At 35.8% G+C, this 20,291-nt stretch overlaps 1 protein-coding gene across 1 annotated transcript; it reads left to right on the forward strand.

Moving 5' to 3' along the window:
* Positions 1 to 433: 433 nt before the first annotated feature.
* On the forward strand, positions 434 to 19,542 carry epm2a (EPM2A glucan phosphatase, laforin). The gene is made up of 4 exons (XM_051095747.1): positions 434 to 792; positions 7,903 to 8,077; positions 16,294 to 16,538; positions 18,616 to 19,542. Exons 1-4 carry the CDS (start codon positions 543 to 545, stop codon positions 18,897 to 18,899), a joined length of 954 nt encoding a protein of 317 aa, XP_050951704.1. The 5' UTR covers positions 434 to 542; the 3' UTR covers positions 18,900 to 19,542.
* Positions 19,543 to 20,291: the final 749 nt, after the last annotated feature.

Below are 20,291 nucleotides of genomic sequence, written 5' to 3' on the forward strand. Positions count from 1 at the left end.
AAATTAAGGTGCAAGTGATAATGTGGTCATGTGATCTCTGTTACTTTTCAGGCTCTGCTTATCAAAGGCTACTGTATTTACGAAATAAAACATTAAATAAAACAAAAGTAATTCTATTTATACACCTGGAACGAATTTTTATTTTTATATCAATGTCTGAAAATTGATCATTTAAAATTTTACATGAAAAAATACAGTTTTTTTTTTCTAAAAAATTGAGATTTGAATGCAGCTCAGTGGAGTATTACTGAGCCGTGCAGCGCCCTCTGGAGGATACGTTTGTTTCTAGCAATAAACAGTCGATGCACAATGTTACAACCCGTCCTGTATAAAATGCGCACTATTATCAACCTTATAAAACGCATACAAACACACAGACAGGGGTTCTAAGCAGGTATTGACAATTGTCCCCTCTCAGCCACTGTATCGCTTTAAATGTCAACAATACTGCGTGTATTTTTAGCGCAGCCGTTTAATGTCAGGGGCCGAAGACACATAAAGATCAGTCCCCGTTACAGAACACCTGCGAGCGTTTACGGGACATGGTTGTGTTCAGGTTCGGTGTCATATTGACACCTCAGTGTTCAGATATCGAAGTGTTTGTTTTGGGCTCTCGGCCGGAGATGGGACACTGGGACCCGAACCGAGCCGTGAAGATGAATCCGAGCCGCTCGGTTCTGTCCACCTGTGAACCGTGTCTGTGGATCGGAGACGTGCGTCTGTCCGAACCATATACAGATAAGCTGTGGTTTAAGTTCATAAAGCGTGTCCATGGAAACTACATTTGGGAAGGTACGTGAGGACATAATGGACAAGCTGTAAGGGGGAAACAAACACAATGCTTCAAATGAATATCTAATATCGATTTCAATGAAGGTCAAATAAGCGCTATAGAGTGTAATGCATGTTTTGACTCACTGGATGGTGCTGATGTTTCAAAGTTTGCAAGGCCACGAATTTATGAACCTTGTCAATTTAACATTTGAGGGTTAACATGACTGTTCACAGTCTCTAATATGTTAAACCCACATATATAGTCAATTTTCTTTTTTATTATTATTTTCTTATTTATTTATTTATTTATTTGAACACTATAGCTTTTAAGAAATTACGACTTTTATTGACTCCAAAGCATTCAAAACTTATGAAGTAATAAAACATGAAAAAATAATAAGAAAAATCTTATTCTTATTTTTTTGTTTGTTTGTTTGTAATGGAACCGTTTAATAGGACTTTATATATGAATATAAAAATACAAATATGATGTGTTTTATATTCATCAAATAAGACTTAAATGTAGGTTCTGTAATGATGTCAACCTTTTCCTACAACCCATGATGCTTACCTCGAACTATGGGATTTAACTTCTGGTACACGGTAAACAATCAGTGAAAGATTTGCTTTGAACGCAATAATTTGCTTTTTCCAAAAAAAAAAAAAAAAGGTACAGGTCACATTACTCTACTTGCCCTTCAACCATTACAATAAAATAAAATTTAAAAGTGTAATAGCATTAAAAAATGACTTTCAACATCATATGATTACCTGGAAAGAGACTTTTCGGAGAAAAAGGAGAATGCATTCCAGTGAATTATTCATGGTTTATATCGTAAATTAAATCGGGAGAGCAGACCACAAATGCGCAGTGTATGTTATCTTTATGCATACTGTTACAGCGGAATACAAAGGAACAATGAAAATAATCAGGAGAAAAGAATGCAGCGGACTGAAAAGAACTCTTGCCATTCTTTTTCTACCATGTCACATTAAAATACCAAACGTTACATTATTCTTCTGACGTCTGAAAATAGAACATGACGGAAAATGCACAGCCCATTCAGTCAAACTCACACTGGACTATTTGCCACTCAGTATTTGTAGCCCAACTTTGTGATTTGAAAATTTTTTTGAGTGGAACTTCCCAAACCGGAAGTGCTTCAAAAAGTTTAAAAACTTGTGGATTGACTGACTGGTTAGGAAAAAAGATGGATAGTGAAAATATGGAGATCATACTAGAGGAGGAAGAAAAAAAGCATCGCTTTTATTCAGAATCCCAAACAGAGCATTAAAAATATGCCATTTGGTGCTGATATTTATACTGACAAAAATAAGATGAAATTCGGATCCCTATAGCAGTATAGAAATAAAGTAGTTAAATAAAATGTGTATAAAGTTGTCACTCTGTATCTCCCAATAATTTCTCCTATTAGGATGATACTTGAATGTTTAGTTTTATGATCAAAGCTCTAGTTTTTATTGTGGGGGAAAACATATAATGCAATACCATGATAACTGAGAAATAAACAATGCAGATGGAATTTTTGTATCAAGTACTGAATGATATACTGTGGGATTTATAGTGTCCATTGAAAATGATGATGTCATAATGGACCATTTCACATTTCAGGGGTTATCAGGAGAGTAAGTCATCATAGTTGGGTAACCTTCTATAATGGGAGACTACAGCAATTAATATAAAATTGTGTTTTCCGTTTTTTGTGCTTTTGTCTGCTGTAATCAGTCACCAGTCAGGTTTATTATAATTAAGTAAAACTAAAACTAAAAATAAAACCTTTAAAAACTGCACTTGAAATAAACATTAATTAAAATAAAGTAAAATTAAAGTAAAAATCCTGTCTGTCATTTCGTTGGCTTTCTCATTTTCTGCTATTTTTTAAGTCTTATTTTCTCAAGATACAGACTACAAAACATTGTTTTGATTGTTTTTATTTTTATTTTGATGTTGTATGTCCTTAACGTCGGCTGGTCGTTCACCCCTCTGTGTTAACACAGCTTTTCCATAGCATAAGTTTGTGTATTCTATGTTTTTTGTCTTGTTTTGTTCTTTTACACACCATGCTGAAAAGAATTTCACTGCCATATAAGACCAAACTTTGACCTTTGCTTTGGGAGCCAAGCAGCAGATATTTCAAACTGATGAAAACTGCAGAGGCATTCAAACCTGAACATGTCCTGCTGTGTCAGAGAAGCTAAACTGACTCAGTGGCAATTTTCTGTCATGTTTCTCATTTGAACAAATACGCCTGTGTGTGACAAATCGACGGTCCGCTCCAGTGCTCATGCCGTCTGCTGACTGAGGTTTTGATTGAGCCGTTGTTTGCTGGCATCTTGTCTATTCACACTGTCTCATATAAAAACAACCGAGATCTTTATTGTGCCGAGATGTGTTTTGCTGATTGAAATGATGCTTTTTGATTGCACACCATAGCAGGTGAATTGGCTCTGAGCGTGCCTCAGGTAAGCAGGCATGAATTGATAGTCCTCCAGTTGAGCTAAAAGTACTCTGATCAGTGGAGTGTTTCAATTGCCAGCGTCCAGACAGGGACAGACTTGGTTTAGGACATATTGGTCTGTACACTTCAGTAGATTCTAATTCTGCGCCGTCTTTTTTCCCCCCGTATATGACCTAGATGGGAAGCATAAGTGGAAAAGCCATATTTACTTCAGACATATGAACCATTTTTACTTCAGAAAGGACTGCTGCCTGTGGGGTGGAAATAAAAGTAATGCATAATTTCCCGTTGTTTTTTGATGTAAAAATGCATTCGACTGACTTATTCAATGTCCTGTGCATGACACAGTGGTCTAAAAATGCGACATTCGAGTTAAACAAAGTTCAGCTTTTAACAAACACATCTTTAGACGTTGCATTTTTTTTTTTTTTTTTTTTTTTTTTTTCTTTTTTTTCATCTTGTGTTTTTAAAAGAGCAGTTCACCCCCAGGTAAACCAAGATGTAGGTGAGTTTGGTTCTTCATCAGATTTGGAGCATCACTTGCTCACCAATGGATCCTCTGTAGTGAATGGGTGCCGTCAGAATGAGAGTCTAAACAGCTGATAAAAACATCACAATAATCCACAAGCAATCCACACCACTCCAGTCCATCAATTAGAATCTTGTGAAGACAACAGCTTCATTTCTGTAAGAAATAAATTTATCACTGAGGTGTTATGACTTCAAATTGTTGCTACCAGTCATCTCTTCTGAATCAGGAGAGAAATATGCACAGATCAAGCAGTGTTTACAAGCTAAAACAGTCCAAAACAGTTTTAAATAAATATTGTGATGTTTGTATCAGCTGTTTGGATTCTCATTCTGATGGCACCCGTTCACTGCAGATGTGAGTAAACATTAAAGTGAAAAAAAAGATCCACTGCATTGAATGGGTGCCATCAGAATGAGAGTCCAAACAGCTGATAAAAACATCACAATAATCCACAAGTAATCCACACCACTGCAGTCCAGTAATTAATGTTCTCTATCCATAATCTTGCTTTCTCCACTGAAAAAGTTGTCTTGGCTGAATCAGGAGAGAAATATGCACAGATCAAGCACTGTTTACAAGTGAAAATAATCCAAAACAGTTCTAAACAAGTATGCAGTGGATTTTTATGTGAGAGGATACAACAGTGTACTTTTTTTTGCTGGAGGACACGTTATTATGAATTATGGACTCATATTTTTGTATCAAGTTCCTATCATTATCTTGATGGATTTGTTTCTTACAAACACACACTTTTTACTTCACAATATGTTAACTGATGGACTGGAGTGGTGTGGATTATTTGTAGATTATTGTGATGATTTGATCAGCTGTTTTGGACATTCTGACGGCACCCATTCACTGCAGAGGATCCAGAGAAAGTGATGTAATACCACATTTCTCCAACCTGTTTCCATGAAAAACTTGAAATTTTGAAATTTTACTGAGTATTTAGAGTTGAGACAATCGAAGTTCGACTTTTAACAAACACATCTCTAGACATTGCATATTTCTTCATTCCACCACCCTACATCTTGTGTTTTTAAAAGAGCAGTTAACTCCAAAACTGAAAATTTGCTGAAAATGTACTCATCCCATAGACAAACCAACATGTAGATGAGTTTGTTTCTTCATCAGATTTGGAGAAATTACATCGCTCGCTCACCAATGGATCCTTTGCAGTGAATGGGTGCCGTCAAAATGAGAGTCCAAACAGCTGATAAGCAGCACAATAATCAACAAGTAACCCACACCACTCAGGTCCATCAGTTAATGTTCTCTATCCATAATCTTGCTTTATCCATTGAAGAAGTTGTCTTGGGTGAATCAGGAGAGAAATATGCACAGATCAAGCACCGTTTACAAGTGAAAACAGTCCAAAGCGGTTTTGATTCTGACGGCACCCATTCACTGCAGAAGATCCATTGGTGAGCAAGTGATGTAATGCTACATTCATCCAACCTGTTCCCATGAAGTAATGAATATAGAATTAAATTTTACTAAGAATTTAGAGTCGGAACAATGTATTTTATTTTTTATATTTTATTTTATATATGAGATTTTAATGTCAAATTCAACCATCAAAAAAAAAAAAAAAAACAGTAAAAAGTATGATGCATACTGTATGATGCGTGCAGTATGCAGTGTATGTTTGTGGCTTAGGCTGAGACTGTAAGCATGAGAATAACAATGCACAGGTTTTGTTCATGCTATATGAGTCGGCGTGAAGAGCTTGTTTGCTGTGTGGGCTGCAGCTGTGAGACTCTCATCAGCCCAGCAGTGGAAAGGGCGACAGCAGCGGGGTGGGATGATAAATGTCGGACAAATAACAACCCCCCCACGTACTTTCAGGATGAATGTGAGTTTGGGATGCATACGATTTCAAAAACCCATATGCTCACGCTCATTACAGTGCATAACATGTAAAACTAAAGCAGCACTGTGCTACAATTTTGTCAACGCAAGGACTCATTTGAATGTTTATTGTATTATGATTCAGGCTTATGACTTGACCATCAAAATTATGCAAAATTCCGGCCATTACAGGAAGTTGCTGAATTAATGAAAGAAACCCTCAGCTTTTAAATGTGAACTCTCAGAGGTCAGGAACAGGTGACCCACAGAGTCTAAAAAACACTCAGTAATTTAATTGGCTATTGACCTTCCCCTTCAGAAATAAAAGGCTTACACAAAAGAGCTGTTTTTCTCAGAAAGGGACAATAATGTGTATTTCAAAAGTTTCTCGAGAGACCCTGAAACTTTGAAGCGTGAAATAAATGTCATTTCCATTGTTAAAATTTTCATTCAAATTCCTAACATTGTATAATTAAGATAGAATGAGAGCAATTATTGCATTTCACATTAGTGCAAATGTGAAAGGTTGCGTAAAATAACTCATTGACAAAGCACACCAGAAATGTTTTTAGTCAGTTATTCATTTATTCAAACACTGAATTTATTTAATGAGGACAAAAAAAAAAAACAAACAACAAAAAAAAAACATTAAATTGCTATTCATGATGAAACGTAAACTGAATTGATATATCTCTTTAAATGTTTTTAATAAAAGTAATTTTGTGTTTTGTGTCACACCCCTGTGGACTGTTTATGTTGGTTTCTCCCTTTTGTGCCCATATTTGGTTGTTCCTGTTTCCTGTCCTTGTTTCATCTTCATTAGTTAACCTTGTATCACCTGTGCCTTAATTATGTTCATCATTATCACCTGTCTTTATAAGTTGCATTCAGTTCAGTGTCTGTCGCCTGGTCTTGTCAATGTATGTGGGTTTTTAACCCTCTTGCTGTGGATTTACCTGTGGAATATAATAAAGACTTTATCTTCATCTTCGTTCGCCCCTTCCTTGCACGATTTGTGACATTTGGGGGGGGCTTAAAGTTAAAAATATTAAGGTTGTAGACTACAACTGTCCTGAGATCATAACGAGTCTTTTTGAGAAATAAGCAGTTTATTTACAAACATTAGTCTGCCAAACTAAAATCGGTCTGTTTTTCCTAACTAAATAAAAAAACAGAAGTTATATATATATATATATACATATATATAAGATGTAGATGTAATAAATATGTATAATTAGATATTTATAATTCTCATATGGACACAATGTGAATGAAAAGCTAAGCTAAAAGGTTATTGCGACTTTTGCGATTTGTGCGGTATAAACACATTTCATCACTCGCAATTCTGAGTTTATATTGTGTATTTCTGACTTTTTCTTGCAATTCTGATTTTTGTCAAAATTCTGAGATATAAATTCACAATTGCAAATCCAATTCTAATAAAAAAAATTATATTTTCTTACAATTGCGTGTTTTACTTTTTATCTCACAATTCTAAAATTCTAACTTGTTTTTTCTGAGATAAAGTTGCAATTATGTTTATTTTTTATCTATCTATCTATCTATATATATATATATATAATATATACATAAACTTTTTTAAAAGATTGCTTTAGTTTTAATGTGTGCATTTCATGTTAAAAATGTTATTAAAATAAACATATGTGACCCTGGACCACAAAACCAGTCATAAGATCATTTTTTTGAAATTTCTATTGATGTATGGTTTGTTATAGGACAATATTTGGCCGAGATACATCTATTTGAATATCTGGAATCTGAGGGTGAATTCTAAATATTGAGAAAATCACCTTTAAAGTTGTCCAAATGAAGCTCTTAGTAATGCATATCACTAATCAAGTTTTGATACATTTAAAGTAGAAATTTTTTCAAAATATCTTCATGGAACATGATCTTTACTTAATTTCCTAATGATTTTTGGCATAAAAGAAAAATCAATAAGTTTGACCCATACAATGTATTTTTGGCTATTGCTACAAAAATACTCCAGCGACTTAAGACTGGTTTTGTGGTCCAGGGTCACATATGTTATTACTTTAGATTATGACATCACATGACATTTTTAAGTCAATAAATAAAACATTTAGTTAAAAAATAGTAAGAACTGCTAAAAACTAGATTTATACAAGAATTTCCTTTTCATTGTATAATTGATTCTAGTTTGTCATTGACCCATGTGTAAATGATTGAGATGATTGTGTAAATGACTGATAATTGAGAATTGTTTGATGTGTGTGTCTATAGGCAATGGGCCACATCATGACCGGCACTGTGTGTATGATGACAGTAACATGGTGGACGGGGTATACTGCCATCCAATTGGTCACTGGATCGAAGAAACGGGCCACACAGATGAGATGAAACACACCACCAACTTCTACTTCAGCATAGCAGGACAGCAAGCCATACACTTCTCTCAGTATGTGTGAATGAATTTCCCATCCATCATGTGTTTTAACGTGAAATTACATTTACCTTTGCTTGGCAAAACGTGAATATGAAATCCAGTCATTCCAGTACAATCTGTGTGATTGTATGTTTTGCATGAGAGAAAAGTTCCCCTCTCAATCTTTGTGTATGTGTAAGTTTGCTGCATTGACCAACAGAAAGCTGTTTGAAAGTCAAAGTTTGTTCTCTTATGAGTAGTGTAGACATGAAACACAAATGACACAGAAGTCCCTTTCAAACCAACTTTAAAGGAATAGTTCACTAGAAATAAACATTTGCTGAAATTTAGCATTACATAACTTTATCACCAGTGGATGAGAGAGGATGAAAGTCCAAACAGAGAGTTCAAACAATTGTTTCAACCAGATTAATAATAAGTAAATAATTACCGAAATACTAAAGCAAATACAATTTTTAACGAAAGTACAAAGTTATCATATAATTCAATAAATCATATGTTTTAACCTTATATTGTTTTTGTTTTGCATCAAGTTGTTAAATAGAGAAATATGCAAGCAAAAACTGTTTGACCCCAAAACACTGCTTGCATACAGAGACCTGGTCTACTGACACTCAACCCTGTAAGACCCTGCTGGTGAACCAGCATTACCAGCTCTCTTTATAAACCAGTCTGGACCAGCTTGGAATCCATGCTGGTTTATGCTGCATTTTTCAGCAGGGACATTTCTGGACAACCTGACAGAGCTTGAGAGGTGAAGAGGTGATGAGAAGAATGGCAGATAATTGCCAAATGCAGATGTACAAAACTTGTCGCATCATACCCCAAAAGACTTGAGGCTGTAAAGGTGCTTGAAGTACTGAGCTAAGGGTATGAATGTATGCACGCAATGTACTTATTTCAGTTTTATTTTTAATGGAGAAGTCCACTTCCAAAACAAAGATTCATGTGTAATGTACTCACCCCCTTGTCATCCAAGATGTTTATGTATTTCTTTCTTCAGGCGTAAAGAAATTGTTTTTTGAGGAAAGCTTTTCAGTGGTGCCCCAATTTTGAACTTCCAAAAAGTTTAAATGCGGCTTCTAACGATCCCAAATGCGGTTGTAAATGATCCCAGCCGAGGAAGAAGGGTCTTATCTAGCAAAACGATCCATTATTTTCATTAAAAAAATACAATTTAAATACTTTTTAATCTCAAACGCTCGTCTTGTCTTTCTCTCCCTGAACTCTGTGTATTCTGGTTCAAGACAGTTAGGGTATGTCAAAAAACTCAGATCATATTTTCTCCCTCAACTTCAAAAATCATTTCAAAATCATCCTACATCACTGCAGAAGTACCAACAGTCTTTGCAAAGTGAACATGCAAAGAAGATCAAACACCTTTAACAAAAAAGGTAAAACAGCGATAAAGGGTGATTTTGAAGTTGAGGGAGAACATGAGATGGGAGTTTTTCGACATACACTAACTGTCATGAACCAGAACAAAAACACTAAGACAAGACGTGCGTTTGACATTAAAAAGTATATATACTGTATTATTTTTATGAAAATAACTGATCGTATTACGCTAGATAAGACGCTTCTTTCTTGCCTGGGATCATTTACAACCACATTTGGGATCGTTTGAAGCTGCATTTAAACTACATTTTGAAAGGTCAAAATCATGGCACCATATCAGTCAATTATATGGAGAAAAATGCTGAAATGTTTTCCTCAAAAAACATAATTTCTTTATGACTAAAGAAAGAAAGACATGAACATCTTGGATGACAAGGGTGTGAGTACATTATATGCAACTCTTTGTTTTGGAAGTGGACTTCTGCTTTAATAAATTTGCAGTTGTTAAAGTTGTTAAAAACCTGTTTTTTGCTTTGCCGTTATGGTGAATGAAGCGTAGATACATTAGATGTGGGGCAAAAAGTAATTTAAAGTAGTTTAACATGAGGCTGCAACATAACAAAACATAAAAAACAAATAAACAGGTATAAATACATTCGAAAGGCACTGTAAACATCTATTATTTATCAAATATATTTACCTTACAGGTTGTGATTAAGTGAAGCCAGATGGTCCAAATAAATTGAGTACTGAGCAATCTTTCAAGAGCGAGCGTTTTGTGAATCCTGCATTGATCTTCCTGAGATTAGAGAAGCAGTCATCATTAAAGTGACGTGTTTGAAGGCAGGTCAAGTTGTTTGCAGTGTGACATGGCTCTACTGAACACAGGATGTCACACACTTGTTCTACAGTCACTGCTCAGTTCAATAGTAGAGCATGTGTGTTGATGTTCTCTCTTAAAAGTTTGCCTAAAAATGAAAAGACTTTCTTTTGTGAACCGCAAAAAGATCACAGTTGTCTGGAACACTGTATTGACCAATCAGCATTCAGAACCACTGACAGTCCCCAGATCAGGGGTGTTCAGTCCTGGTCCTGTAGGACCACCATCCTGCAGAGTTCAGCTCCAACACACCTGCTTGGAGATTTCTAGTGATCCTATTGACCTTGATTAGCTGGTTCGGGTGTTTTTAATTATGTCTTGAGCTAACCTTTGCAGGGAGGTGGCCCTCCAGGAGCAGGATTGGACACCACGATGTAGAGTATCCTGAAGTGAAGTGTTTTGATCAAGGGCACAGTGCTGATAACAGACCTTAACATGAATCACTTTATATAAAGGATTAGAAGCCCAGAACACAAGATACTAAGCTACCGCTATCCTATTATGCTCAGAGATATAGATCAGAAACTTCCTTTTTTCTTCTATCTCTCCGTCTCTCTCTCTCAATTAAAACAGTATGCTTTTTTATTAGTTTTATATTCTGAAATCTGCGTGAGCGTAATTTCATTACACTGTAAAATTAATGAAGCACTCGTAGCAGACAGTTTCTCAAAAATGGAGTTCCTAATAGTCTCATTCATTGTCATTATGGTTTTCATCAGTTTCATCAAATTTCATCAAATGCCAGTTACCACTTTTGTTGTAGTGTTTAAGGTAAGAATCATATTACTACTGCTCAAAACTATACTTAAAACTAGTGATTTAAACAAAACTTAAGCACTTAAGTCATTTGGCTTTCTTTGTCCTGTGGACTTTAGCTTTTATTTTTTGATCATTTTCACACAACTTTCATGGCCCTCCGTATATATTGTTGTATGAATAATTGAATATGCAGTATGTCAAAAGAAAGAACAGAGCCTCTGCATTTAAATGAAATTTTAAGAGAAACCATTTTATTCTAACTTCATGCAATCTTTTTTTTAATCAACACTTGAATGTGGGAACGATTCATTAAAAAAAAAAAAAACACATTTTGAACAAAAAGCTGGATCGGATTCAGAATGATGATCAAAACATAGACGATCAAAGTGCTTCCATCCAAAGGCTTAGGTTTGATTTTGGCATTAGTGGCCAGACAACCAACATTTAATTGTTCAATCACAATTATTCCTAAAGATAATTTAGTAGTTGCTGGATATTGATAGGGACATGCCCCTGAAAATCATAACAAGCGATGTACGACTTTGGAAACTACAATTTTGCTACACTACCATAATTTTAACCATGATATTTGTAGTAAAACAGTGGTTATACAAAAAAAAGAGAAAAAAAAAACATGGTCACTAAACATGTTCAATAAAAAAAGAAAAAAATCTCAATCCAAATCAAAAGATTCACAAACCATAATTAATTCAATATTCTTTCAGAAGATGCAAAATAGCACCTCTTACCATAACAGTGAAAACACGGAAGGACAGAAAATTCTGACAATGCCCAAAAAGAGTTAAAGATATCTCATTCTTTGTGGTTTGTGGAGGATGCTATTACTTTTCTAAGACTTGCAATTTTCACCCAGCAGATGATATAATTACGTTAATTACGATAATTACGATAATGCATTCTAATAAAAACTATGAATGCGAGGTCAGAATTACCATTATTTTTATGGTGAAACATACAAATTATAACACTATTTCTGTAAAATGAGCAGTTCTGAATAATTGTCTGAAATAAATGTTTTTGAAATATTTTAAAAACTATTTATTGTGACTAGATGTAAATTAGATTTGCTTAGAAAGCTTTTCTTTCAAAATGACTGGTCATTATTTTTCGATATATGCATACATTCATTATTTAATCATTTTACCAGTGATTAAACAGCTACTTCACAAATATCCATGCAATGTGTGCAAATGTTAGAGATAGTGGAAAGTGAGCTTTACATTATTATTTTTTTATTTATTTATTTTTTTTCAAGCCATATCTACAGACTTAGAATATCATAAGGACTTTAGGTGGGTTCTTTTTGGCTTGGACCAGTAAGAAACCATCTAGTAAATAACCAAAACCCTATTAAGATTCCTCATAATTCATAAACACAAGTCCTTTTAAAAAGTAAAACTTCTGAATCGGAGTAAAGTGTCTTAGTGAACAACAGATTAAAGATGACTCAACTTAACTTAAAACATTTGCCAACTCTCAGATCCACAGATAGTAACATCTCATTACCCGTAAGCTTTTTTTTTTTGCCTCTCTCTCTTTTTAATTGTGTGTGGTTTCAGCAGCACTCTGTAATTAGCTCAATGAATCTAAATCTCTCAACTCCTTTGGCAGTGAGCTCTAAGTGCTTGTTTCGTTTGACCTCTGACCTTGTTCTAAAGGCAAAAAAGTTGAGGCAGATAAAAAAAAAGTTTGGGTCATTGAGTCTGGCGCAGGGGAATCCATTAGAGTAACAACAGATTTACGGTGTCAAAGAGGCTGGTTGAACTCCAAGAGGGCAGAGATCATGGTTGCCAGGTTTTCACAACCAAAGCAGCCCAATTGCTACTCAAAACTAGCCCAAAAGCATTTTGAATGGGTTCCAGGGGGTAAAATACACATTGGCGGGATTCCCCTGGTAAAATTAGCATTCCAGGGGCTAAATATTACGTTATTGGGGTCGATTCAACTTGAAGACATGAAAAACAACCCGCGGCAGCAGTGTTTTCTTATGACAGAATGCACAGTCATCTCCAATAAAGAGTAAAAAAACACAGAAAGACTTTAATCAGGTCAGTGTCAGTCTCAGTACTTCCTGAAAGGAAAGTTCACCCAAAAATAATTCACTCACACTCATGTTCCAAACCTGTATGACTTTTTGTGCTAATTTAAACACAAAAGATGTTTAGCCGAGTATTTATTTATTTATTTTTCAGTGGTCATATATTTCCTAGAGCCCTTTCTGACCTTTTTAGAAGCATGAGTGACTTTAGACCGGGAAAGTTAAATGTAAATGTTATGCAGATTTGAAATGACAATTAGTAAGGTGATTTTTTTTTTTTTTTTTTTTTTTCTCATTCCGGTGATTTTTGCCATCACTGGAATGTTTCAAACCTGACTTTGAGTCATTGCATATTCTTTCAAAAAATTATAACTTAGACAGCAAGTGGACATTTGAAAGGACATTTTTAAACTAGAAAAAATTTTTCTTGTGTCAGATTTTGACTATATATTGTACAATATACGTGTTCCTACTCCCACAAAAGCCTTTCACTGACTCTGTAAGAAACTAACAACCATAAATATCAGGAAACAATGTCTGTCTGTATTAATTAAGTCTAATTCACACCAAATGGAGAGTGTACAATAAACTCTGGCAGTTGAATGAATAAAGTCCCAAGGAAAAATACAAGGACATTTTTTTTTTCCTCCAGAATCACATAGACATTGTTAGGTCTTTGACCACTAATTAAACACAACCTGTACTTGTCACCTTTGCTCAGTTAAAATGCACTACACGTGCCGCTTCTAATGCAGTGCTCAAATACACGCACACACACAAACACAGTTTTCATTACATTGCACACTCCTCTCACGTCATGTACAGCAGCACCAAAAAGCATTTGGACACTTAGGCCACATAGGGAAAATATATGCATGTCATTGCCTTGGACAACAAACCAATCGTCCTGCCCTGCAGAAGGTTTTGGGCAGAGGATAGATCATACTCAGCGCTTTAGACCATTAACCTGCAGCAAACTCACTTTGCCTTCAATCATCTCATTTATGTCTTTTGCTTAAAGAGGCATGTGGGTTTCTGAGGTAAAAATACATCTCTCATCTGATGTCTCTGACCTTCTTGCCTTCATTCCCCTGGCTGTCAGTCTGTCTCCTCACACCACTAAACATGCATTAGCATTTCCATTATTTGAGTCTGGAGCTCTCACATACACAAGAGAGGGAGAGACCCCTGCTGACATGACTGTCTCAGAAACGATAAAGATATTGAAAATGTAAATTTAAAATCATTTGTCCTCTACCCTTTTCCTTTTTCCTTTCCTTTCCTTTCCTTTCCTTTCCTTTCCTTTCCTTTCCTTTCCTTTCCTTTCCTGTCCTGTCCTGTCCTGTCCTGTCCTGTCCTGTCCTGTTGTTTTATGTCTTTATGCCTTTCCTTTTCCATTCATGCATGCCCTCTCCCATATTTTCCTTCTTTCCTGTCCTGTCCTTTCCTGTCCCATTCATGCATGTCCCGTTTTATATTTTCCTTTCCTTTCCTTTCCTTTCCTGTCCTGTCCTGTCATATTTCCTTTTTTCTCCCATCCTTTCCTGTCCTGTCCCTTTCTGTCTTATTTTCTTTTTTGTCCCATTCTTTTCTGTCCTGTTCTTTTATGTTTTGTATTTTCCTTTCCTTTCTTGTCCCGTTCATGCATGTCTAGTCCCATATTTTCCTTTCGTTTCCTGTCCTTTCATTTCCTTTTCTGTCCCATTTATGCATATCCCATTCTATATATTCCTTTCCTTTCCTTACCTTTCCTATCTTTCATTTGCTTTCCTGTCCCATTCTGTCTGATCATTTCCTTTGCTGTCCTGTCTTGTTCTGTTCAGTTTTTTTATGTCCTGTCTTTTCCTGACCTTCAAGTCTTGTCTTTTCCTCTTCTGTCCTTTCATACTATGCTCTTTCTTTTCCTTTCCTTTTTCCTTTCCTTTCCTTTCCTTTCCTTTCCTTTCCTTTCCTTTCCTTTCCTGTCTTCCTTTCCTTTCATGTCCAATCCTTGTTCTGTTCTTTTATGTCTTTTCTTTTCTTATCTTTTTCTGTCCTATTATTTGCCTTCCTGTCCCATTCTGTCTCGTCATTTCCTTTGCTGTCCTGTTCATTTCTGTTATTTTATGTCCTGTCTTTTCTTTTATTGTCCTGCCCTTTGAGTCCTGTCTTTTCCTTTCCTGTCTTTTTATACAATGACCTTTCCTGTCCTGTCCTTTTCTTTTTTTTTTCCTTTCCTTTCCCATTCATGGATGTCCCATCCCATATTTTCTTTTCTTTTCTTTTCTTTTCTTTTCTTTTCTTTTCTTTTCTTTTCTTTTCTTTTCTTTTCTTTTCTTTGGTTTTTCTTTGGTTTTTCTTTTCTTGTCTTTCCTTTCCTTTCCTTTCCTTTCCTTTCCTTTCCTTTCCTTTCCTGTCCTTTCCTCTCCTGTCCTGTCCTGTCCTGTCCTGTCTCGTCATTTTTTTTTTGCTGTCCTGTCCTGGGCCACATTTCCAAAAAGCATCGTAAGCTTAAGTACATCGTAGACCCATTGAAACCAATGGGGCTACGATCAACTTAAGCTTATGATGCTTTTGGGAAACACAGCCCAGTTCTGTTCATTTCTGTTCTTTTTAGGTCCTGTCTTTTCCTCTTTTTCTTTCTTTTCCTAGAAAGAATTATTGATATTGAAATATGACAAACAGTGCAGAATGAATTAGCCCTAAGTTTAATATGAAGGGTCAGATGTTTGTTTCAAAGGCAAAGGCACCAAAAAGTGAATCACTATGTAGTAACACTGCCAGTGCAGCTGTTAAAAGCACATTTTTAATACACTATATGTTTTATGATCTCCCCTATCAAACTGCCACATCTATCTCCGCTCCTTGCTCTGGGATCTCATGATATTAAGCACGGGTGATTGTATGTTACTCCAGTGGTCCATGAGGGGATTTTCCAGGGTAACTGATAAATGTGCGGTATTGATCAAACCAATTAAAGATTTTGGTAGGTTTAATTATCATCAATTATTATTTTTTTTTCTGCCCATTACACTCCTATACACAAATGATCTCTCTACCATGCAAAAAAAAAAAAGTAACATAAAATTCTTTTAGTTTTGCACATTTGACCTTTTCAGTTGTTATATTTGTAGGGAGGCTTGGTCTTCATTGCCTCCTCCTCCTGATGGGTTGTCACTGGTTTGCTAAGTTTCCTCGCTCTCTTTTCCTTAGGGTGCTGCCACATGTCTGGTTAGGCAGCTGCCCTCGACGGGTCGAACATGTAACCCTAAAGCTGAAACAGGAACTGGGTGTTACAGCAGTGATGAACTTTCAGACAGAATGGGATGTCATAAACAACTCACATGGCTGCCGGCGTGACCTCAGTCAACCCATGACCCCAGAGACTATGACGCACCTGTACAAAGACTGTGGCCTTTCGTACATCTGGATCCCTACTCCAGACATGAGCACAGAAGGTCAGTGTGTGTGTGTGTGTGTGTGTGTTCTTGTGGTTGGCCAATATACACTTGTAAGGCAGCATCCTAACTGTCATGGAATCTTATAAGTGGCTGATTTGGCAGGTTTTGGTCAACAGTTGAGGTCAAAGATTTTACATACGCCTTGCAGATTCTGCAAAATGTTGGTTATTTTACCAAAATAAGAGGGATCATACAGAATGCATGTTTTTTTTTTATTGAGTACTGACCTGAATAAGATATTTTACATAAAAGACATTCACATATAGTCCACAAGAGAAAATAATAGTTGAATTTATAAAAATGACCCTGTTCAAAACTTTACATACACTTGATTCTTAAAGGTAGGGTAAGTGATTTCTGGTAGCCAATATTGATATTTGAAATTACCAAAACAAACTCGCCCCTACCCCAAAAGGGTCTTGCTCCTATTCTGATTCTGCCCCACACATATGTACGTAAACCCAGCAACAATTATGGCAGAATCTGTTGTGCCAGCCACCGATTGCAGATGAACAAACTAGCAAACATGACACGGCAAAAGCCAGCATATATTAGTTCTGTAAAACAAAGCAAAACCAATGTTACTCACCTATCGAGAAGAAACAAAGCAACCTTGGTGTCCGATTGCAGGCCTTCCTGCCCCTTTAGTTCTCTCCAGCGCTAGCGTAGGGATTATATCAAACGGAACACACATGCACATAGCTCATGTAGCTGGTTATCTAAATCAGGTGTGTTTTAACTAAAAAAGACATGCAAAATATGCACGAGGACTGGGACTGGGAACCGCTGTCTTGTCGTAGGCCTTCTTTTGTTCCGCATACGGTTTCCTCTTTTGTTTGTTATCCGCCATCTCTATCTTTCTGTCGTTGCTCAGCTTGCCTAATGTCCATCCATTCATGTGTAGACACGCCATTTACCGCTGATTGGCTACAAGTTTGTTTTGGTACTCGGCCCGACTCAGTATTCTGAAGCGTTTTTGAAAAAATACATACCCCACCTTTAATACCTGTTGTTACCTGAATGATCCACAGCTATGTTTTTTTTTGTTTAGTGATAGGTGTTCATAAGTCCTTAAGTCAGGTCCCACAAATTCTTTGGTTTTTCAGCATGTTTGTGTATTTGAACTCTTTCCAACAATGACTGAATGAATTTGAGATTTATCTTTTCACACTGAGGACAACTGAGGGACTCATATGTAACTATTACAGAAGGTTACGCTCACTGATGCTTCAGAAGGAAAGACGATACAATAAGAGCCAGGGGTGAAAACGTTTTGAATTTAACGATCAGGATAAATTTAACTTATTTTGTCTAATGGGAAACATGTACTGTAAGTCTTTTCTGTAGCTTCTGAAGGGCAGTACTAAATGAAAAAAAAAAAAAAAAAAAATATATATATATATATATATATATATATATATATATATATGAAGAGTTTAGATGCAAAATCAGCTAAATCCATATATTTTTTCCATATATTTCTTTAAAATTAGCATTTCTTTCTGGCTGCTTTGTATAGGTTTCTATGTTGTACTGGCACTTCTGATTGGGCTGAGGCTGAAATTTAGCGAGTTTGAAGTAAAAGTATTTGATGGACGTATACTATGTGTCAGGAGCATTCACTCAGAATCATTATCTCATTTTTGACTGAGATGGCTGGAATTTTCTGAAGAACAGCAGGCAATTTAACTGTTCAGGACAAACAAGGACTCATTAACAACTATCACTAAAAAAAAAAAAAACACAGCTGTGGATCATTCAGGTAGAATTAAGTGTATGTCATTTTTATAAATCCAACTATTATTTTATGTAAATGTTTTGTTTTGTTTTTTTTCGTGAAATATCTTATTCAGGTCAGTACTAAATAAAAAAAAAAAACAACAACATGCATTTTGTATGATCCCTCTTATTTTGGTAAAATAATTAACATTTTGCAGATTCTGCAAACAAAGAGGATATGCTGTACTGAACTGCAAACTTAAATCTTTCTTAGTCACCACATTGGTTTGTTTTAATATGTAGACTAATAACACAAGAACCTGAAGAGCTTCAATTCTAATTTTGTCCTCTGCAGGTCGCATACAGATGCTGCCCCAGGCGGTGTTCTTGCTCTATGGACTGCTGGAGAACGGACACACAGTATACGTTCACTGTAACGCTGGAGTGGGCCGATCCACTGCGGCTGTGTGTGGACTCCTGATGTATGTGTTAGGTTGGAGACTCAGGAAAGTGCAGTACTACCTCACTGCCAGAAGGGCGGCAGTCTATATCGACGAGGAAGCACTGGTGCGAGCCGAAAATGACTTTCTTAAGATGTTTGGGCGACTTCGTCCATCCGTCTGCAACCCAGAGACATGAGAACAGCACCCTCTACTGGAAAGGAGGACAAAGGGACATCAGTTCAATAATGTCAAAGCAATTAACACCATCAAAATAGATTTTAATATTGTAACACATTAATTACTAATAATCAAGTGTTTACATTAAATACACTATTTAAACTTTACTTTATAGTTAATGTTTGCTAACATTTAATAAACTGTCTTAATTTCAAATGTTGTACAACCCTGCAAATGATGCAATATCAACTGTTGATTTAATGAATATAAAACAACTAAACATGATGATGTTAGCTGTTATTTGCCAAGAATTATAATGCTGAATCTGTTATGCAGCACAGATGGGCATGGTAGCCACATGAGTGTGTTGTTCTGTTTATCCTTTGAAATGTTTTCAGTTTCGCCTGGTTTTTGTTCATTAATCTTGACATAGTCGTCATTTGAAAAGACACCTTGAGGCAGTTGTCGCCCCTGACTGCTAATGTGATGGTTACTGTTCGACTATCTGCCCTTTTTCTCCTCTAACATGCCACTTTCATTCATTTATGAATGTAACTCAATATTCCTGTTATATATTTAGCACAGCAGTTTCCCTGCCCTTGAAATAAGCTGCCATAATGAAAAGCACTTTCCACTTGACCTTTAACTAAATAAAGCCTAGTGTCACCACAATGAGAGACTTTGTGTGAAAATTGAAAAACTTTGTAAGTTTTGTTTCAGAAAAGAAAAGATCAGTGGGTTAAACAGAAGGTGCTATTAGTGAACCTCAATCAAATACAGGAATAAAAATTTGAGTGTAAAAGCACAAGATGGAAAAAAATATATCAGTACAGACATAATTTAAAAAAAAAGAGCGTGCACAACAAAAGCCAAATAACAAGAACACTAGGCCTAACATTTACTTTTAAATTGCATTACATTCACAGAAAAAAATCTTGTTTTATCGGTAATACTTTAGAATAGGCACCAATTTTCACAATTTACTAGTTGTTTATTAGCATGCCTATTATAAACATATTGGCTGTTTATTAGTGCTTGCAAAGCACATATTCTGCATGACCATATTCTACATCCCTAATCCTACCCAATACCTAAACTTAACTACCTTACTAGCTATAGTGTTTTTTTTTAATTAAATATTATTATTAAATATGTACACATCTACCTTTTTAATTAATCTGTAAAAATAATATCCCCTTTTTCAAATCAAGCCATTCTCAGATGTCTGTCGGTGTGGCCGCTCCCATGATAGTTGATTGACATGAGCGTCTTACCTCAGACCCGCCCTAAATCAGCTGTAACAGTCCGACCTCCATTGTTTCGATGCCGGAGCAGGGATGTAAGTAAGACAAGAAAATCTCAGATTGAGGTGTTGTGTTGCTAGATGTAATAATGAACATAGTGGTCGTCA

This window comes from Labeo rohita, chromosome 23, assembly GCF_022985175.1.
Source record: "Labeo rohita strain BAU-BD-2019 chromosome 23, IGBB_LRoh.1.0, whole genome shotgun sequence".
NCBI lineage: Eukaryota > Metazoa > Chordata > Actinopteri > Cypriniformes > Cyprinidae > Labeo > Labeo rohita.